The following is a 20854-nucleotide window of genomic DNA, read 5'->3' as shown; positions in this document are numbered from 1 at the left end:
ACTCACTGTTCATTGTCTTTGTGGTACGGAGTACAGTACGGTCTACGAAGCAACAAGTACAAGTTCCTGGCGTCAAGTTTCGACGCGCTCACGCTCACGCTCCCTTGCAAGTCAGCCCTGCAAAAAGCCTCGGGAGAGGGAAGACGGCAGGTCTCTCGAGGCGTTGGACCTATCAGTCACGAGATGGAGGGCGCAGCCAACGCTACCTCTGCCATGCATGCAGGACAAATGGGAACCTACCCGGGGAAGAGGATGGGCCTATCGCACAATGCCATCTTGTCTGGATGCATGTACTCTCAGGTACCTGGGTCGCTTATCGACACACTCACGCGATCTTTCCTCTTGTATCCCGTCTTGTATCCCGTCTCCTCTTCGCCCCTCCTCGGCATTTCTTCTTCTTCTTTTCTCAACCTCACATACTCTCCGCAACCACCACGTCTTCAAACGGCATCGTACTGAAAAAGAAATACACATGCAGGAAGACCTAAAAGCGCAGCATTTCCCCACACTCCCCCCCACCGCCGACATCCGCGTGCGCCACGCCAGCGTCCCGCTCGCATTCGTGATATCACCCAGCTTCGGCCCGCCGATCCACTGCCCTACACCACCGTTCGTATTACTCACTGGCCTTCTTCTGTGACTTTCTACCCCTTTCAGTGCAAGAGCAGAGGCGACGTAAACCAACAATCCGGCACATCACCCGTCGCCCGCCCAGCAAAGTGAAGCAGACTGGAACACCATCGTACAGCACCAGAAGCCACCGACTTCCCTTCCGACTCGGCCAGCCATGAGCGGCTCCGGCTCCCTCCAACATATCGACGCCGTCGATGCCTTTGCCAGAACTCTCTTCTTGCGTGCCCAGAAACATCCCGCTCGTCCTCTGTCCGACACCGCCCTCGCCGTTCGTCAGCTCCACCTTGCCCTCCGCCATCTCCGCGTCGAGGCTGCCGACCCCGATTCTCTGCTCAACCAGGGGCCCGACTCGACAGTCTATGCCCGCCAAGTGCAGCCTATTGTCCAGGATTGCGATTTTGCCCTCAAGCAGCTCGAGACAGTGCTCGACCGCTATGATGCCTCCGGTGGCCGTCACTTAGACGCCCTTGCCGACCGCGTGGCTGCCGTCCGATCGAGGCTTGAAAACGAAAAGATGAGCGTCGACATGCTGCTAGATACTGTGCAGCTGCACAACCCTGCTCACGCTCCCTCCGACCACATGCTGCACGGCAGTGACGCCGGCCTCGAGCGCATCAAAGACAAGGTGGATGACATCGCCGCAAGGCTCTTTGGCCGGCGAGACCTCGGCGGAACCATTGGCGATGAGGACCGACTGTGGCAAGAGTTCAAGTCGGAGCTCGAAAAGGAAGGCTTTTCGCCTCAGGTCTTGCGTCAGCACAAGGTGAGAACCCACCGGCCCAAGCATGACTCTTCCAGAGCACACATGCACTAATGCCATGCCCGCTCCCAGGAGGTGTTGCGCGCATACATTCGTGAGCTTGAGACCATGTCGACCCTCACCGGCGGTGCTCCCCCAAGCGTCCGCGGCCTCCTTGAGAACCATGCCCGGAACCCTGGACCACCACCCGTGCCCCCCAAGGAGCGTATTCACCCTTCCGTCTTCGAGGAAAAGTCTCTCCTTAGCGTCAAGAGTGAGCGACGCCAGCCCGGACATATCCCCGAATCACCTTCACAGTATGAGGGCCATTCATTCACCTCGGATGATGGGACAAATGCCAGGACCCACTCCATGACCCTCATCTCTACCAAGGATCTAATGGCCATGGACTCTCTACAGTCGGGTATGGCGGGGCTGCATCTTCAACCCCATGTTCACGCCCATCGCTCGTCGCCAAGAAGCACCCAAAAGTACCTGACCTCTGGGGCCACAGGAAGAATAGATGTTGCCTCATCCCATAATCCTTCGGCTTCGGCCAACTCCCTGCTGCTGGGTTCGTCTCCTGGGAATCCGTATAACCCATCTCTCCAGACTGCTTCGGCGCCTCACTCGCCATCCCATGCCTTGAGCACAAGATCGATGCCGTCGCGTCTGGCACCAGACCGCTACGGCAAGGAAATCCCTATGGAGGCGCAGTGGACCAGGATAAGACGGACTCTGGTGAGCCCCGAAGTCCTCGAACGAGCCCGGGTCCGGTACGAGGCCCGCCCCGACTACGTCGCGGTTCTCGGCCGCCTCACGCGCGAGCAGATTGCCGATTATGCCCGCCAGAGCGCCGAATGTCGAGCTGCCAGGTCAGGCGGGCACCCGCCCCAGAGACGGCACGACAGGCATCAGCGTCGAGAGCGTGCAGACTCCAAGAGCAGCGGCGACGATGAAGATGACGACAGTGCGCTCTGGGACGAAAGCGACTCAACCGACTACGACGATGACAAGACGTCCTTTGACAAGGATAGCAAGAGCTACCCATACATCGTCAACCCCCCGAGCAAGGACAAGACCTCGCCGGCCAGTACCGTCATGCCCAAGCCAATTCTGAAGAACAAGAACGAAAATCACGTCAGATTCGACCCCGAGCCCCATGAAGTGAAACCGAAGAGCGCCCGGTCTTTCAAGGACGAGCGTGATCGTCGCGAGGACCACGCTTCCAGAAGGCCGCGCGACAGCCGGGACAGAGAGGGCTCAGGCCGTAACCGTGATGGGCATCGACGCGACAGTGAACGCTACAGCGGCGAGCGCGATCGATACAGCGGTGACCGGTACCGGGGCCCTGAGGGCGACCATCACCGGCCTCACCGCGATCGACGAGGGGACCGCAGGGAAGAGCGGAACATCAAGAAGAAGGCCTGGGGCGAAACGCTTGGCGCCGTGGGCATCGGGGGCGCCGCGGCGAGCCTCCTCGGTGTCTTGGCCGAGGCTGCTGTCGGAGGAGCGTAGGACGTGCGCATGCCGTTCAGTTCTCGCAGCAAGGATGGCTGCTTGCTGTGGGTGACGCGCCCCTCCGCGTACTCTTGAGGTTATCTTGTCCTTTTTGGAGTTGACCGCAAACCTCTGATACAAGCAATGTCTTGGTATTTTCCATTCTCGAATTCCCTCCTTTTTCCCCTGTACAATTTCTTCTTTCTCATCGTTAGCAGGGCTCATTACTAGCCGGGGCGTCACAGCACCTTGTATGAGACGAGACGGACATACGGTATGCGAAATGACAATGGCGGAAAGGTATCGAATAGATGATGGCGATGACTTATGTAGGCGAGCATGGGAATGGCCAAGTGAGTTGGACAAGGATTGAATATCCGGCCTTTTGGGAGAACTGAGACGGTAAGAGAGAATGATGTGCCGCCGCCATCTACGTCTCGTGGGGGTGCCGATTTCCAGTTTGGAGCTGCTTGTCTGGGTAGCGCCAACGCGAAAGAGGGTAGTGGATAGACGGTGGCAGCCAAGCCGGGAGGACAATGTATTATTGTACAAGCCTTCTACACAGACGCTTCGGTATCTTGCCATTTACAGCTTTGAACATGACAGACACACTGCTACTGCTACATCATGAGTTCTCGCTCCAGCCTCTTAAACCACATGATGCCCTCGTGGCGCAGCGTATAATCGGCGCTCGTCACCTTTGACACATCCGTCGCGTCCGTCACCACGGCCTTGTCCTTCGGGACAGGGGCGCGCCCCAGGATCTTGCGCCTGGGCCTGGGGACGCGCTGCCAGCCCAAGACCCTCATGTCCTCGGCCCTGGGCCACTGGCTCGAGTCGACGGAGCCGTCCTCGTCGAGATGGCCGCTGCACAGGTTGGCGGGCAGGGTGGTGCGCCAGGCGCGGACCCAGTCGAAGCGGCGGGGCGCGCCGTCGCGGCGGATGACGGCGAGGCCGTTTGCGGTGCGGTAGCTGACGTAGTGGGGGAAGAATTCGGCGAACTCGGCGAGCAGGTTGGGGACGAGGACGCGCATGACGCGGCCGCGGCGGTGGGCGGCGTTTTGCGAGGCCGTCTTGAGCAGCATGTGCAGGCAGCGGGCGATGTGGTAGCGGGCGTGGTCCTTGTGCACCTCGGCCTGTCGGCGGCGGTGGGTGGCGGGCCGCGGGGTGAGGGCGGTGTCGTTGACGAGGAGCTCGTCGAGGACGGCCTTGTGGTACTCGTCGTCGAGGAGCTTGTAGCGCGGCACCAGCTGGTTCCTGATGGTGTCGATGGCGGGCGCAAAGGAGCGGATGCGGATGAGCATCTTGACGTGGCAGCAGTGGTCGTCAAAGGACGGCTCGACGTTGTAGGGCTCCGACGTCATGGTTCGCCAGACGTGGAGCGGGTCCCGGATGGACGCCGGGCGCAGGTCGCGGTGCGGCTCGGCCTCGCGCATGTGGCGATAAGGCGCCGATGCGTTGATGTAGGCCCAGCGGAGGAGGTTGGACCACGTCTCCGGTGGTATGGGCAGGCTGTAGCGCTGCGAGATGTGCTGGACGAGGTCGAGGCCCAGGGGCAGGTTGCACAGGGCGCCAAAGGCGTCGACGACGGCGTCGAGGAGCCGGGCCGTGGGCCGGATGGGCGAGTCGGCGGGTAGATCGTTGCCGCCCTCAACGTCCCAGCGGAAGAGTTCCTGGTTGCGGACGACGCGGATGCCGTAGTGGCCCTCGAGGATCAGGGTGCAGATGTCGTTTTGCCGGCCGCAGCGCGAAAAGGCCACCATGGAGGCGCACAGAAACTCCTCGCTGACGGCGTAGCCGTAGCCAATCATGCGGTAAAAATGCTTGACGAAGCTGCCGTAGCCGATGCGCTTGCGCAGGAGGCGGCGCCAGTCGCGCTCGGGCTGGGCGGGATCGCGGTTCCAGGGGTGGTGGCTCAGGGCGTTGAGGCCGAGGCGGATGCGGTCGAGGCGCTTGACGGTGCCGAGCGACAGGGGCTTCATCTCGCGGTGCAGGTCGCGAGGCAAGGTCAGGGCGCGGGTGCGGTCGAACTGGTAGTATAGGGGCTCCGTCATGAAGCGGCCCTTGAGGAACTCGACCCAGGTTCGCGAGGTGCGCCAGTCCTGCAGGCCGCTGTCCGTCATGGCGGTCCAGAAGCGCTTGCCCGACAGGCGGTCGACGCCGGCGCCGGCGCAGCGCATCATGACCTCGTAGTCGGCCGGGGCGAGGGGCTGGCGGGCGCGGGCGCGCAGCAGGGCCTGCATGCCGAGGAGCACCTCGCCGTGGTGGGTGCGGACGCCGAACTCGTCGACGAGGGATGCGGCGGGCGTGAACTGCGTCTCGCCGCTGCCAATGGTGAGGCCGTGGGCGACGTCGAGATGCGGGTTGAGCACGGGGTCGAGGCTGCGCACAATCTCCGACACGGCCGTGGCGGGCAGCTGCTGGACCTCGCGCACGGCGGCGTCGTGGGTCGGCAGTGTGTGCCTGCGCAAGACTGAGGTCCAGGCGATGAAGGCCTTGAGGAGCTGGCCCGTGTTGTTGGTGCGCACGGCATCCAGGACGCTCTCGAGCGCGCCGCCCAGGGGCGGGTCCCGCGCTAGGGGGAAGCTATCGTGGAGGCTCTGGGGCCACGACTTGCCGCTGCTCGAGGGGCCGCCGGTGGCATTGCGGCTTGTTGGTGAGGGCCGGCGGCGGAGGCGCGGAGGGAGGCGGCCGGGCCGGAGCAGGGGTCCTCTGAAGAGCATGGCTCACAGGTCAAGGCATTGGCACTCAGGGCGACGGGGTGCCCGAGATGACAGGATGCGAGCAAGAAAGGTGCGCGTACACAAGCGACGGCGAGTGGTGGTGGTGGTGATGTGGAATGGGGGATGGGGGGCAACGGCCGATAATCCAGGGCAGGTCCACAGCGGAGCGGCCCCCACTGGAGCAGGAAAAAGTTGGGGTACGGAGCACTGTATCCGTAGTTCCGCACGGAGGACTCCGGGAGGGGTACACGCATGGAGGCTCGGTCCCGGATATCTGCATAACTGCCAAATGCATACATGATATCCCCGGTGAGCGAATGCATGTCGCGCAAATGATTTTCCACTCCGCCAGCGGTTGCTCTTTGGCGTCGCAAAGCACAAACGAGACATCATCCTCGCGCCCACCTCGTCCCCTTCTCGACTGAGCGACGCCACTTCCATCGCCCCAAGTACCCCAGAGACACCATCGCAGGCGGCGCGTGCAATGGCCGACGCGGGCGAGGACACCGGACACGTCGCCGAGCCTCTCGACCTGGTGCGGCTGCTCCTCAACGAGGTCGTCTTTGTCAAGCTGAGGGGAGACCGCGAGCTCAAGGGGAAGCTTCATGTGCGGATGAGTGGCAGACCCCCATGCCGCGGAACTTGGCGCTGACGCTCGCGACAGGCATATGACAGCCACTGCAACCTGGTGCTGGGCGAGGTGGAGGAGACCATCTACGCCGTCGACGACGAGGACGAGGACGAGGACGAGGTTAAGGTGAGATGTCTATCGCACCACGCGTGTCGCGCGCATGATGCTCACCACTGCTGCAGACAATAAGCCGCAAGTCTGAAATGTTATTCGTGCGAGGTACGTTGCCTGCAGCACATGGCGCCTACCACGCACCCCTTGCTGACATGGCGTGCGCAACAGGTGACAGCGTCGTCTTGATCTCGCCTCAGGCGCCGTTCTGAAATATTTTCGAGGGAATCGCAACGCTTCGTCGACTGTCGCGCCGCGAAATGCTTGCAAGAATCGACAGGGCAACTGCGCCGCCATCACCCGACGAGAGCATGGACTCATACATTATGTGGCATCGGATGCAGCGAACTCGGGGCAGACACCGTCTCAACTCTATTCATATCTCTGCCAATAAACGCAAGTGCTCACCACGAGGCCGACTGAGCCGCCCCTCTGCCGGGGATCAACCGGACAATGCGAATTCGGATTGATGAAGCGGCAGTGTCTAAAGCATCGGGAGGGAGCATCATGTGAGGATCACGTTCAATCTCAAAGCCTTTTACGGGTACTCTCAATACGGAACAACACGTCTGATGCATTGTCCCGCAAATGAGATGGGACAAGGGATCGCCTTGTAGTAGTAGGAGCTCAAGTCAAGCTTGGTAGCTGCATACTGTCTACTTGCGTCGCCACTCTAAGCCACATATCTTTGTAGCCGAGTGACGTCGTCGTCGCTGCCCCCCGCGATCGGCTCGGCTCCATCGATGACTCCCATAGTGATCGATAACTCCCGTGGGGCGACAAGAGTCAGTCGGCAAGAACATCATCATAACCCAGACCTTGAATCCTTGCTCTCCAGAACTCGATGTTTCCTCGAATATTCGGGTGATGCTCCTTGTTCGACTTGCCGCCGCCGCGCTACAGACATGTCGGGCAAGACAACCAAGACCCTGGCGCACGAGAAGCGCAAGGGGGAGTCAGTACGGTGCTAGCCGCTCTCCCTCGTTGCGCGCTTTGCCGTCTCACAATCGCGCAGGCTCTGAGCGACTTTGCCGAGTACGTCGAGCAGCAACAGAATTTCCGCTTCCCGGCCTCGAGAAGAACCCGCCCCGGCCCTGCTCCCAGCTCTGGATCCGCGGACCATCACCACGAGGAGCTGGACGAGCTCTTTGACAACCTAGACCTTGACGACACGGCCCCGAGGATACCGCTGAGGGACCTGCTTCTCGGGTCCGATGACGACTCCCTCCAGAGGCTTAGGGATGTCGTCGCGGAGCGCATCGCCGAGGGCATGGGCGAGACCGTCTTCGAGCTGGGCTTTGAGAATAACGGCGACTCCATGCAGCTTACTCGGGAGCAGTGGGACTCTGCGTACAAGAGATTGGTCGGCGCAGCAAAGGGCGTTCGTGCTGACTGCGAGCTCCTGCTGACCAAGAACGTCGGGGGCAAAGTCGAGGCGGCCAGCACCGCCGGTCAGGCTGCCAAGGATAACACTTGCAGCGGCAAGGTACTCATCCGGCGAGTGCCGCCCAAGGCTGAGGACGTGATTGAGACGAGGATAGCAGTTGTTGGAAACGGTAAGGCGACCCCTTCTCTCCATATCTCTCCACGCCAACGCTGACACACCGTTCCCCTTTTTTTGCAGTCGACGCCGGCAAGAGCTCCATGCTTGGCGTTCTGGTTAAGGGCGACCTGGACGATGGACGGGGCAAGGCGCGGGTGAACCTCTTTCGCCATAAGCACGAGATGGAGACTGGGCGGACCAGCTCCGTCGGCATGGAGATTATGGGCTTTGACAGCGTGGGCAAAGTCATTGCCTCGGACACGCCCGGACGTGAGTTCCTCATAACCGCCCCTCCCAGTTCACCGCTGACACGGCGAGACTCTCTCAAGGCAAGCTCTCGTGGGAGGAGATTGGGAAGCGAAGCGCAAAGGTCATCACGTTTTCCGACTTGGCCGGCCACGAAAAGTACCTGCGGACGACAGTCTTTGGGCTGCTCTCGAGCAGCCCCAACTACTGCCTGCTCATGGTCGCGGCCAACAACGGCCTGGTGGGCATGAGCAAGGAGCACCTGGGCATCGCGCTGGCCCTCAACGTGCCCGTCATGGTGGTCGTGACCAAGATTGACATTTGCCCGCCCAACATCCTCGAGGAGACGATTGCGCAAATCACAAAGATCATGCGCAGCCCCGGCGCCCGCAAGGTGCCCACCTTCATCAAGAACCGCGAGGAGTGCATCAACACGGCGACGCAGTTTGTCAGCCACCGCATATGCCCCGTCTTCCAGGTCTCGAACGTGACGGGCGAGAACCTCGACCTGGTGCGCACCTTTCTCAACATCCTCCCCCACCACGGCCGCTACAACACGGACGCGCCCTTTGAGTTCCACGTCAACGACACCTTTTCGGTGCCCTTTACCGGCACCGTCGTCTCGGGTATCGTCAAGTCGGGCGTCGCGCACGAGGGCGACAACGTCCTCGTCGGACCCGACTCGCTCGGCCAGTTCACCGCCACGGCGATCCGCTCCATCGAGCGCAAAAGGATCCGCGTGCCGGCCGCGTCGGCGGGGCAGTCGGCCTCGTTTGCGCTGAAAAAGGTGCGGCGCCGCGACGTGAGGAAAGGCATGGTCGTCCTCCCCAAGATGGAGGGCCAGCCCGCTCCCCGCGTGCACCGCGAGTTCATCGCAGAAGGTGAGTTTTGAGGCAGGCACGTCGCCAAGAATGACGTCTGAGGCATGGAGCTGACAACCCATCAACACAAGTCCTCATCCTCTCCCATGCTACAACCATAAAGACAAAGTACCAGGCCATGCTGCACGTCGGCCCCGTCTCACAGACGTGCGCCATCATCGACATTGACCGCGAGCTCATCCGCACCGGCGACCGCGCCACCGTCGCCTTCCGCTTCGTCCAGCGGCCCGAGTACCTCGCCCCCGGCGACCGCCTGCTCTTCCGCGAGGGCCGCACAAAGGGCCTCGGCATTGTCAAGTCGGTCGGCTACGACCCCCAGCACCCGCTCACGCCCGCCGCCGCCGCCGCCGCTGCCAATGGCGAGGGCCGCGGGGCCGCGGGGGGATCGCAGGGGGGCGGCGTTTAGGCTTGGGCCCGGACACATTGGTCTTTTTATTATTCATTGCTTCCTTTATTCTCCAACTTTTTTTTTGGCTTTGCTTGTTCGTCAGCGAGAAGCGGAGGGGAGAGCGTATCTCATGGCATTCCATCCGGACCGGAGCACAAGGCAGCGACGAATGTCGGCGTTTAGGTCATCACTCCGTTGATGCTTGTGTCTACTGGCAGTCCGCCTTTTAGTCTTCAATGTACTACCTGCGCAATATACATGCCTGCGTCCTGGATGGGCTACACGTTATTGCCAGTCGCCTAAGCGCACTTCAGGTCGTCCCCGGACCTCCGGCTCAAGGTCGCAAGTCTTCTCTCTCGCAGTCAAGGAAGCGGGAATAATAGGGAATGCAAACGGAGAGGGAAAGACCTTTTCGTAGTGTCCTCCAAAGTGATAGTGTAGTATCCACGTATACATGTACGTACACGGGGCAAATGCGTGCCCAGAGGACGGCACTCCTCTCTTCATGTCCTTCTTTCCAGCCCTCTTATCCTCCACGTCTTCCATACAAGCTTGGCGCGCCTGCAGTGAAGCGACGACTTCGTGACGATCCTCTCACACCGGAAAAAAAGATTTTCCCTACATAACCCTTTGCGCCCCGGATAACTGTCGTATATGCAAGCGGCAGGGACTGGAATTGAAACACGCGCTTCCTTTCCCATAGGGTATGCAAAAATCAACCAAGCCGACATGCCAACGCCGCATTGCTTGGGTGATCGCTCGCCTTGCTCAGATGCGCTCGAAATAAAAAAAAGAAACAGATAAAGAAAAGTGTGAAAAGTTGTCGAGTGCCTGAAGGCTTCTGTGCACGTTCTTTGGTCTCGTGGAACGTCAAAATATATAAGAAAAACCCAGCTCCAGCAATGTGACTTCAACAATCTCTCCTTAAACCGCTAGGCCCGGGATGGCAGGTTCTCTGGATCGATCAGGGAGACTGTCCAAGTCGAGAGTCAATGACGGGCGAGGAATCTCCATGCTCCTGCTGGGCATCCGTCCACCTGGCGTCCTCGGATGAGAGACGTTAACCCTCCCCGTCCGATCCAGAATCCTCGACGGCAGTTCCTCGGACTCCGAGTTCGAGTCTTCCTCGTCGGGGAAGCCATGGCGGGCAAGGCGCGAAAAGTAGTCGGCGAGGCCATCGACGCTCGGGGTCCCAACCACAGCATCATATTGCGGAGGCGGGGTGAGAATGGCGGGCGTCACGACGGCATCTGGATTCTCGATGACAATAGCGGGCGGTGGCGCGATGTCGGCATAGAACGCCGGGGGATCGAAGCTGGGGGCTCGCATCAGGTGAATTGGGCGTGCGTCTTCGTAAGCGCCAGGCCCTTCGGCAGACGCATTGGGGCTCTGCAGGTCGGTGGCGAAACTTGCGGCTGTCGGGCTGGGCAGATGCGCTGCTTGAGGAGGAAGAGGCAGTACGTCAGTCATCGGTTCGCCCCCCAGCAACGTCCCTGTCGACGAGCTTGGGGAGATGCCGGTGGCTACCGAGGCGGCATCCGGGCAACCACATGCTGCTTGGAACGGCGACGGCTGGCTAACTGGGCCCGAGTACGCAGGCAGGTTGGTGTTGGCCTGTGTAGCTCGGCAGTTGAGGACCGTGAAGGGAGAGTCGATGCTGATCTCGAAATGTCGTCGCTTGGTTCCCGTGGGGTCCTCTGGGTCCACCCGGCTAATACGCATGACGATCTACACAGGCACGACTCAGATTAGCCATAAAAATGGGACAAACGATGGTGCCGGGCCAAATGCCCCGAATGGAAGACACATACCTTGATCCAGTGGAAGACATTGACGTTCTTCCAACTGCAGTCCGGATGCAGCTTCAAGTCCTTATTCTTGGCCATCATTTCGCAGGTTGGGATTTGGACGTTGGCCTCGATCTCCGTTGACCCCCACATACTCTCCAGGCCCAGTTCGAGGTCGCCGAGCAGGTTGGCCGAAGGCTCGGGCAACGGCTCGGGTGAGCTACGCGTCCTTGACGCTTCGAGGACACGTCTGAGTTGCGCCACCTCGCGTGCGTCGCGGCGCTCTTCGGCGCTCGGCTCGCCGCCTCGAACCGTCCTCATGTCGGACGAGGCCCAGGTGGAATCCAAGGGCTTGCCGGCGGACTTTTCAAGCAGCAGAATCTTGCGACCCGGATCCTTTCTGGTGACGCGCTTGTCGTTGGTCCAGTACTCAATGGTCTCGGTAACGTACACCTTGAGCTTGTGTATCTGGACCTTTGCCAATGGGGTGAGCTTGAAGGCGATGGGTATCTTGGAGCCGATGGGAAAGCTCTTGCCCGAGATGACAATGTCGTAGTGTAGTTGGTCCTCCCACTGCCGGCTGATGGAGATGGGCTCCGTCGTCTCGAGAGACATCTGGTCGGGCAGGCGTACAATGGAAACCTCTTTCATGCCGTGTAGATTGGGCTTGAAAGCGCCGGCGCGGTCGACAGTGGCGTGCAGTTCCCAGCGCACGGAGCCATACTGCAGCTTGGTCGTCTCGAGCTGGTGGTGGTCGATGGGGAGCTCGAAGGAGTAGTCGTAGGTGCCCGGGTAGAAGATCTTGAAGCCCTTGGCCTGGGTCGAGACGGCGACGCCGCTGTCGCCCTTTCCGAAGCTGCGCGATTGGACGCTCTGCAGAGACAGGCGCTTGAGCTCCTTGGCCGTCAGGCCGCCGCGGTTCGGGGTCGAGATGGGCTTGAGGCTGTGGACGCGGGGCATGGTCCCCAGGTTGGTGGAGCTGGAGGTGGCGGAGCTGGCGCGGAGCTGGTAGGTGCACTGGTTGCCGTACTCGGTCTCCCAGCCGTCGTTCATGGCGTTGAAAAAGGTCAAGACTTGGGTGCGCAGGCTCTCTTCCTCGACCACGTCCTGCTTGAGCGGGGGAATGCCCTCTGGCCACTCGGTGCGGGCGCGACCAATGAGCTTGAGCTGGACAGCCTTTATCTTGACGTTTTTGCTGACAGAGAGGTGAAGCTTGCCGCGCAGCAGGGCTGTGCCGCCGCTGGAGCTCTCGCGCTGGGTGTCGTGGTCGTGGTCAAAGCCAGAGAGGAAGACGTTCGGTTCGGCCATGAGAATGGAACACGTGACGCCGCTGCCGGAGGCAACGGGCTTGGGAACCTCGGCGACGAGGGAGCTGACAGCCGATTTGGCGGAGCGGACCGACATGAGGCTATTGCGGTTACTGTTGCCGCCGGCACCGCCGAGATGGTAGGCGGCGGGCGGGATCATGGCGGCCATGGCGTGGGCGTTTGCGATGGCGGAGTAGGGTGGCGAGGAGACAGAGGCCAAGTGGTCGGCGGTGATGGACCTGGAGCTGGCACTTGTGGGCCTAACGAGGCTCGCGTCGAGGTCGTCCGAGAATCGCAGTGCTGACAACGCCGTTAGCGCCTGGGGAAGCGGTAGGCTGTATCGGTTCTGCTGGTGCTGCCGTAGCGGCCGTGGTCGCAGCTGGCTGTGGGCCTCAATTCGCAAGGAGCTCTGCTGGCGCAGGTGAGTGTTAAGGCTTGTGGATGGTTGTATTGGGATCTGAATCCCTGTCGCCGCAGGACCCGTTAGAGTGGCCGGGCCTCGTCGTTGTCGGGACTCTACCGACGATGACAAGGGTGAGGGCGCGCGGGCGCTTGGGGAAAAAGACGCGAGCAGCTTCCCCAGGACGGGTGACTGCTGAAGCTGGCTTCTCCTCCGGCTGCTGGAGCTGCTGCCGACGTTGCCGCCGGCGTCGGCGGAGTTCTGGGCGTCGGAGGACCCGGGCTTGGCCGCCTTCTTGGAACGCGACCGTAGCGAATCGGCCGCCTTCTTGGACTTGCTGGCAGGCTTGGGCCGCAACTCGCGTGGGACGTAGCCGGGCGGGTAGGTGACGATGTGGATGGCGTGAGGCCTGGTGCGTCTTGGGCCGATGAGGGGCGCGGGAAGAGTCGGTGACGACTGCTGGGCAGCCGACCCTTCGCGGGTAAGACTGTCAGCGCGATAGAAGACGTTGCCGCCGTTGGAGATGATCCAGTTGCCGTTGCGCGAGCGGTTCTGGCGAGCCGGTGCTGGCATTGTGGTGTTAACCGTCAGTTGCCTCGGGCGAGCCCAGGCGGTGGGAGAGGAAAAGATGAAACAAAGTAGAGGCTGTCAGTGTCAAGGGGGGGAGGTTTGACAGCGACAGCATAAAAGGGGGGTGAGGGCGAGGATGGCCGTCGTTGCAGTGGAGAGATTGGACGGCGACGGGCGAGACATGTAAGGGTTGAGCAGAGAGGACAGAGAGAGGCAATCCAGGTGTTAAGAGAGGGCGAGGAATATCAAGGCCGAGGGCGTTTCTGCACGGCCAGCGAGGAGGAGGCTGTTCAACTTGGAGAAGGAGTTTGCAGTGCGTTCATCTTAAAACAGCGAGCGAACGGGACAAAAATGTCATGGGTCGTGCGCCTGGTTGGGGTAGAGGGAGGGGGCAGGGGTGTGCGACGTCCAAGCGCGCGATCGCATGAGATTTGGAAACGTGAGCGAGATGAAGACAGACACTAGGACGTCGCTGTCAACACGCAGTGGCGCCGCCGCCTAGAAGAAGGGAGGGGGCCGCGGGATATGGGAGAAGAATATGGACAAGTGCAGCGAGGATTGGGCCGCGATGCAAGAAAGGCTCTGTTGTCGAAGCAACAATTGGCCGCGGGCAAAGCCTACATATATGTATATGTATATGTAGGGATGGTGATCGGGATGGGCGATGAAGGATCTGGGACGGAGAGTAATGCGCATGCGACAGGGATGGCGGAGTGAACGACAGATGGGACAAGTGGGACACGCGAGGCGGAGTGGCCGCCGTGGCGAATGAATGAATAATGGGATAAACTGGACAGACGAGAAGGCTTTTTGCTGCTGACGATCTCGATGTTGACGTCGACAGGGGGAGGAGAGGGCGGGACAGGGGCGAGGGTGTACCAGACAGTGGACGTGAAAAACAACTAGCGGTCAAATCGACTCGGTAACCCATACCGTACCGTACCTACCTAGGTAGGTGGTAGGTATCTATAGATAGAGGTACTCGGTAATAGAGTCGGTGTGGCATTCGGGGCAGGAGCAATAGGCGGGGGTACTTTGGGTTGCTGATGACTCGCTCGAGCCTGGGAAGGAGGGAGCGAGCGAAGACGAGACAAGACACGGCAAGCCAACGTACCGAGTATTTTCCAGTGGGGATTTTGGCCGAGGAACAGAGAGGCAACGGTGAGGACAAAGCAAATCAATCCCTGGTTACTCCGTCCGTACCTGCCAAGCCAGACAAAGAGGCGGGCAGAAAGACGGGGCGGTACAACGGCCGTGTAGTTAATGCTGTGGCGGAGGCTCGTTTCATGCAAAAATATGCGTCGGGGGAGAGAGGATGGGTGGATGGATCTGGATGGTGAGGGCGAGAGGGAAAGATGGTAGGGGAAAGGGGGCGTCTAACGAGAACCGGGACAGAAGCCTGCCTGATTGATGCCTGCCTGGATGAAGAGAGAATGAATGTGTGTGAAAAGTCGAAAGAAAGAAAATTGCCCAATAACGAACGGGGTGGGGGCGAGAGGGGGCTCTCTCTGTACGGATACCAAGGATACCACAGATACCAAGGGGACAAGCAAAAAGACGATGGCGTCGTCGTCGTTGCAGCGAAACAGAGTTTTGCCCAATACTCTCCGGTCACCAAATCGGGTCGACGAGAGCCACTGGAATGAGGAGTCGCCGACAAAACGACTGCCTCCCTCTCACCACCTCCTTGATCCGCGACTGCCGGCACCGCATGACGGACAAAGGTAGGCAGGCTGTAGTGTATTACCAAGAGTCCAAGAGTCCAAGAGTCCAAGAGTCCAAGAGTCCAAGAGTCCAAGAGTGTGCACACGCAACAGGCAGGGCATGCAGGACGCGGGCCCCACGGATGACGATGGCACATGACTGGGGGGACGCGCGTGTCGTCGAGGCACATCACACATGAAGCGTCTCTCTCTTGGTCTGTGTCTCTCGCATCTATCTACCCACCAACCAGTGTATGTATTCGTAGATGCTTAACTTACAATGTATCGCCCGACAAGTCATGGTGCATGGCTATGACGACATGCTTGCCTTTGCCCAACGGCTTTAATTTTCCGAGCGAACCGGGGACCGGGAAGATTGAAAAAGCCAAGCAAACAGCCCACTTGACGTCGAGAGGGGGCATTGATGTTTGTTGTTATTCCATGTTTCAAGGATCCTCTTTGTGTCCAACGGCCAAGGGATCAAGCCGGAACGACTTTACTGACCCGGCAGGTGCTTAAGCGCGGACCGAGTCTACATACCAGTAATTACCGTACTGTACAGAGTTAAGGTAGACAGTACTACCAGTACCTACTACGTCAATCATCACGGGCCTCTTCTACTGTACCTACGCATACAGCAGGTGGATGCACTTGTCTGGCTCGCATGAATCGGTCCCCCATGCAGCCTACCACTAATTACTACCTTTCTTACGTACAGTACATACCGCATGCCATTGGCTCTCGCCCTCTCTCCCTTTTCAGAACTCTCCCACCTTTCCCGGGTCCGGTAATCGTCTCTTCTTTTCCTCCATCGAGCTCTCTCTTGGATTTCTAGCGCTGCCGTCTCACGGGAAACAGAGCGCCGGTATCGATGGCGCAGTTAGCACTGGCCTCTTGTACTGTGTACTGTGTACTGTGTACTGGGTACTGGCTGGCTGCTACCCGGCGATGCTGCACTTGCGCCCACCAGCCCATGTAGCAAGCGGTACATTTAGTTCTGCGAGGCGTTTTCCGCACCTGCGGAGAGGTTTTTCGTAAGCACGCTGTAGAGGCACGTGAGCTTTTTTGCTCTTCCTCACCATCCATCATCCTGTGTCTTCATTCCATGGCCGTGCCTGTTGCGCAGCCTTGCCTGCTCAGTTCCAAGCTATGGCCTGCGCCCGCCCAGCAGCTGCCGCATGCAGCCGTCGTCATCACCACTAACTCACTACCAAGTCACTCCGCTTGCCTCTCGACCACCACCACACCGGTCTTCATTTGACTCGCCGTCGACGTCATCCCTCCTTTGGTCTGCCACACCTCCTGCACCTCTGAGGGAGGGCAAGGCTTCTTCCGAGCGACAGACTCGCCCACTCGGTCGCGCACGTGCCATTCACTCGTCCAACCTCGACGAAACATCTACATCAGACGCATCCCCCCCGTGGCTGAAACAAATGCCTCGGCACATTGCCGGGAAAAGGAACAAGAGACGCTGCGTGCCCTCTGCCAAGCCATGTGCGGGCGAGACATGATCCAAAGGTCTGCCAAGGTGTCAATGTTGACAGAGTCATCTATACGCTGGTGGCTCGCCAGAATACAGGTTCTGGGCCGGGTGGCTCGGGGCGCAACCTCAAAAGGTGGCGTACAAGATGTCGGCAGCTCCTTGGTCCCTCGTGCCGGCCGCCGAGTCGGGAATGGTCCATCTTCGCAACCTCCGATGGCGGCGGGTCTCGCGGAACCGGCGGACGGCCCTAGAGAGACACAAGAGTCTAGACGCAGCAGCCCACGCCGGCTGCTCGGCACAGTCGGATGAGCATGCGGTGCCGATTGACGGCTACCCGAGACAGGACGCAAACCCAAAAGAAGAAGAAGCAAGATGACTTCCTCAGGCTCCCTTGAGCGCATACACCAACTATGATCACAACATTCCATGTGCGAGCCGGGGTGGAGTGGGTGTAGGGTAGTGAGGTGCGCAGGAGGGAACAGCTACGGCCGATTTTGCCCTTTTGCCTTCCTCGCCGACTGCCAATCGCCTCACGCGTAAGGAAAAGACAGGAAGAAACCCCTGGAGAGTATCTTCACTCGGCACGAAAAGCCTCGCAAACGGAAGCTGGGGGGCTGCCGGAACCGCTACCCCGGCCGGGACGATGCCTCGCTTTCTGTTCGCGTTTACCCCTCTTTCTCTCCAACTGTCATAAAAGCGCAGCATAGGGGGAAAAGGGGGTGCAAAGTCAAGAACGTGTGAAACATGTATCTGGGTCGGTGGTATCCGAGTCTCGCCTCCGTCGTAGCCATCACGGCGGCGCGGCAAGGAGACAGTTGTGTTAACGATGGCGATGTCGGCATCACGCTCCGCCCCGGGACGCCCGAGTCAGTGGGCATGCTATCCAAGCCGCTCGAGGACATGGTGCCGGACCTGGCACGCTTCACCGAGGCACGCAACTGGACGCGGTACTCGCACAACCAGGTAGTGCCGATTCAGCCCGGCGGCACCGTCGTCGTGGCCCGGCATGGCACCGTGGTGAGCCGCTTCACCTTGGGCAAGCGCAGCCTCTGGGCCGGCGTCGACGGGTTCCGGGGCCAGCTGCTGCCGCCGGAGCGTCAGGAGGCGGCCACCGTCGACACCATCTACGATATGGCCAGCCTGACCAAGCTGTTGACGACCGTCGAGGCCCTGCGCTGCGTCGATGACGGACTGGTCGACCTCGACGGCCCCGTGGTCTCGTGGCTGCCGCGCTTCGCCGCCAGGGGCAAGGGCGCCGTCACCCTGCGCCAGCTCCTGACGCACACCAGCGGCCTTGCGCCGGACCCGGACCCGGGCCTGTACAACACCACCGCCTACCCGACGTACGCGTCACGGATCGCGGGCATCTTGGAGCAGCCGCTGCAGAACGAGACGGGCCGGGCCTACGTCTACTCGGACCTCAACTTCATGACGCTCATGCTTGTCATCGAGGCGGTCCGCGGCACGACGCTCGACCGGGCCATCGGCGTCTGGACCGCGGCCCTGGGAATGAATACGACCTACTTCAACCGCGGCAACGTCGAGGGCGTCGCTTCCAACCTCGTGGCCCCGCAAGAGTTCCAGGCCGACGTCATGGGCCCCGGCCGCGGCGAGCCCGAGCGGCCGCAGCCGGTCCGCGGCTCCGTCCACGACGAAAACGCCTACGCGCTCGAGGGCGTCGGCGGCCACGCGGGGCTCTTCTCGACCGTCGACGACACGGCGCGCTTCTGCCAGATGATTCTCAACAACGGCACCTACGGCGGGCGGCGGATCCTGTCCCGTGCGGCCGTCGACCTCGTCTTTACAAACTTCAACGCCCGCTTCCCCGGGCAGGACCACGGCATCGGCTTCGAGCTCAACCAGTACTACACGGCCGGGCCCATGGCCAACCCGCTCTCCGCCAGCCACACGGGCTTCACGGGCACCTCGCTCGTCATCGACCGCGCCAGCGGCTGCTTCCTGGTGTTCCTCGCCAACCGCGTCCACCCTTCGCGCAAATGGGCGAGCAATAACATTGTCCGGCAGACGCTCGGCGCGTGGGTGGCCAAGGCCTTGGGCATGGACGTGCAGTTTCCCGCGTGAGCATGACGGGCCACTTTTCTTGCGTGTTTTCGGACTCCCATTTCAACAACATTCTTTATTCTCCCTGGAAACGGGCGGCAGAGCTTAGGTAGAGAGTCCGCACAAGCCGGTCGCAAAAGCAAGATTTACCTTGAACAATAAAATCGCCACCAGAGACAGTATACAAAACCCAACCCCCGACAAGAGCCCACCGTGTGCATGACGATGACGCAGCGTGAGGGATGACCGACGACGGGCCGACCACTTGCTGGCTTCCGCCTGTCGTTGACGCATCAAGTCTGTCGACTTTCCCCGGACACAGCCCATACGTCCGCACAACGCTCCGTCAACCCTTTCCTCGCCCACTCGGTCCCCTCCCTTCCTCCGCCTCCGCGGGGCCGGTAGAGTTTGGCCGGACACTCCGCACCGCACGGAGTAGTACAGAAAAGCGAGAAAAAGCCAGGCTAGCCGAGAGCAGTCTATACCCAAGATTCGCTCGCAACGACATGCCGGCAGACAAGCTTTTCTAGAAGCCCGGCGTCGCTCTGCTCAACCCCGAACCACCCCGGCAGAGCAGGGCGATGATGGCTCGACAGGGAGTTCCCGTCCGGCCTGGCTATCGTCATGGCCTCGGTGGACCTCGGGTCGGCGTCCGCCAAGCTGTCCGGCTCTTCTCTCCTGTGCCACCCTGTTGTGGTGCTGGGCCGGCACCGTCGGATTCCCAGTTCATATAAGATAGACGCGGTTCGAGAAGGGAGGAAAGAAGGCATGACACCCGCTCCACGCTACTCTCCCTCCGAGCTCCAACGAATGTGAAACGGCCCTGTCTGCCTGTCAAAAATCTAGCATCAGCTCTGCAAGCTTCAGCTCCCAAGTGAATCCGAACATCGCACGTCTCCCCCTCAGCCGCCATGCATCGCCCACTCCTCATCTCGCTCCTGCTCCTGCTCCTCGGCACACCAAGCCACGCAGCCGAGTGCAGCAAGAACAGCGGCTATGGCGACAAGCCAAGCGACCTTGACATCCTCGCCGGCCAACACGTCGTCTACTCGTACCCCAACAGCAGCCAGCCGCCCGAGGCGCTGCTCCGCCTCACCCGCGCCGGCCTCGTCGGCGGCGTCATCCTCTTCCGCGCCAACATCGACAACGGCACTGCCGCCGCCATGCGTGCCCTCACCGCCGCCTACCGCGCGTCCCCCGCGCCGGGCCTGCTCCGCCGCACCACCGGCCGTGACGCCGCCTTCCTCATCACCACGGACCAGGAGGGCGGGCGCGTCCGCCGCATCGCTGACGGGGAGCCCGTCATGTCGGCCAAGAAGATCGGCGCCGCCGCCGATGCCGCCGGGGCTGGGGCCGGTGCCGGTCGGGCGGCTGCTGGGACGCTGCGCGAGTACGGCGTCAACGTCAACTTGGCTCCCGTGCTTGACGTGTACCGCCGGCCGGGCGACTTCGAGGACTTCTTTGAGCGCTCCTTTGGCAACACATCCGAGCAGGTCTCCAGGGCCGCCATCCCCTTCATCACGGCCCAGCAAGCCGCCGGCGTCGCCGCCACTGCCAAGCACTTCCCCGGCCTCGGCCCGGCCTCCCACGAAGCCAACACCGACGAGCAGGCCGTCACGCTGACCGAGTCGTTGCACGAGCTGCAAACCATCGACATGGTGCCCTACCACGCGGCTCTGGCCGCCGGGGTTGACCTCGTCATGCCCTCGTGGGCCATCTACCCTGCCCTCGACGCCACCTACCCGGCCGGCCTGAGCAGCAAGTGGATCAAGCAGCAGCTGCGCGGCGAGCTTGGCTTCCGCGGCGTCACCATCTCCGATGCCATGGAGGCCGGCTCGCTCGCCGCCTTTGGGGACGCGGCCGCCACGGCCAAGCTGGCCACCAAGGCCGGCATGGACATTCTGCTGGCCAGTTCGCGCAACGTCACTCAGGGGGTTGCGATTCGCGAGGCCTTGGTGCAGGGGCTGCGGTGCGGCGAGCTGGATGGCGAAGAGTTCAAGGCGGCAACGCAGAGGATTGCGGAATTGAGGAGTAAGATCCCCGAGTGACGGAGCTTGCAGGAGCAAAATGATTCGCATAAAATATAATGCCTCGAACCATCTTATCCAGGCTCTCTCTTTTCCAGAGATTGCTTGCTCTCGGCCTGCC

At 61.0% G+C, this 20854-nt stretch overlaps 7 protein-coding genes across 7 annotated transcripts; 5 read left to right on the top strand and 2 right to left on the bottom strand.

The window, feature by feature from the left end:
- Positions 1-787: 787 nt before the first annotated feature.
- Positions 788-2890, top strand: HRG_07468 (uncharacterized protein; the record flags this gene model as incomplete). The annotated part of the gene is made up of 3 exons (XM_044865939.1): positions 788-1396; positions 1466-2712; positions 2773-2890. 3 exons carry the CDS (start codon positions 788-790, stop codon positions 2888-2890), a joined length of 1974 nt encoding a protein of 657 aa, XP_044718903.1.
- A 602-nt stretch (positions 2891-3492) lies between these two features.
- On the bottom strand, positions 3493-5595 carry HRG_07467 (mitochondrial ATPase expression domain-containing protein; the record flags this gene model as incomplete). Its single annotated transcript, XM_044865938.1, has 1 exon — positions 3493-5595. The coding sequence occupies one exon, from the start codon at positions 5593-5595 to the stop codon at positions 3493-3495; it is 2103 nt and encodes a 700-aa protein (XP_044718902.1).
- Positions 5596-6079: 484 nt separating this feature from the next.
- HRG_07466 (LSM domain-containing protein) lies at positions 6080-6549 on the top strand (the record flags this gene model as incomplete). Its single annotated transcript, XM_044865937.1, has 4 exons — positions 6080-6202; positions 6260-6352; positions 6409-6445; positions 6509-6549. The coding sequence occupies 4 exons, from the start codon at positions 6080-6082 to the stop codon at positions 6547-6549; spliced, it is 294 nt and encodes a 97-aa protein (XP_044718901.1).
- A 693-nt stretch (positions 6550-7242) lies between these two features.
- HRG_07465 (elongation factor tu GTP binding domain-containing protein) lies at positions 7243-9413 on the top strand (the record flags this gene model as incomplete). The annotated part of the gene is made up of 5 exons (XM_044865936.1): positions 7243-7296; positions 7353-7893; positions 7962-8150; positions 8210-9007; positions 9079-9413. The coding sequence occupies 5 exons, from the start codon at positions 7243-7245 to the stop codon at positions 9411-9413; spliced, it is 1917 nt and encodes a 638-aa protein (XP_044718900.1).
- A 906-nt stretch (positions 9414-10319) lies between these two features.
- Positions 10320-13462, bottom strand: HRG_07464 (putative arrestin-related trafficking adapter C2D10.04; the record flags this gene model as incomplete). Its single annotated transcript, XM_044865935.1, has 5 exons — positions 10320-10440; positions 10489-11123; positions 11207-12954; positions 13014-13040; positions 13096-13462. The coding sequence occupies 5 exons, from the start codon at positions 13460-13462 to the stop codon at positions 10320-10322; spliced, it is 2898 nt and encodes a 965-aa protein (XP_044718899.1).
- A 4692-nt stretch (positions 13463-18154) lies between these two features.
- On the top strand, positions 18155-18727 carry HRG_07463 (beta-lactamase domain-containing protein; the record flags this gene model as incomplete). The annotated part of the gene is made up of 1 exon (XM_044865934.1): positions 18155-18727. The coding sequence occupies one exon, from the start codon at positions 18155-18157 to the stop codon at positions 18725-18727; it is 573 nt and encodes a 190-aa protein (XP_044718898.1).
- An 890-nt stretch (positions 18728-19617) lies between these two features.
- Positions 19618-20754, top strand: HRG_07462 (uncharacterized protein; the record flags this gene model as incomplete). The annotated part of the gene is made up of 1 exon (XM_044865933.1): positions 19618-20754. One exon carries the CDS (start codon positions 19618-19620, stop codon positions 20752-20754), a length of 1137 nt encoding a protein of 378 aa, XP_044718897.1.
- Between the last annotated feature and the right edge of the window lie 100 nt (positions 20755-20854).

Source organism: Hirsutella rhossiliensis (genome assembly GCF_020360975.1).
Source record: "Hirsutella rhossiliensis strain HR02 chromosome Unknown scaffold00008, whole genome shotgun sequence".
NCBI lineage: Eukaryota > Fungi > Ascomycota > Sordariomycetes > Hypocreales > Ophiocordycipitaceae > Hirsutella > Hirsutella rhossiliensis.
This window is presented reverse-complemented; position numbering and strand designations above follow the sequence as displayed.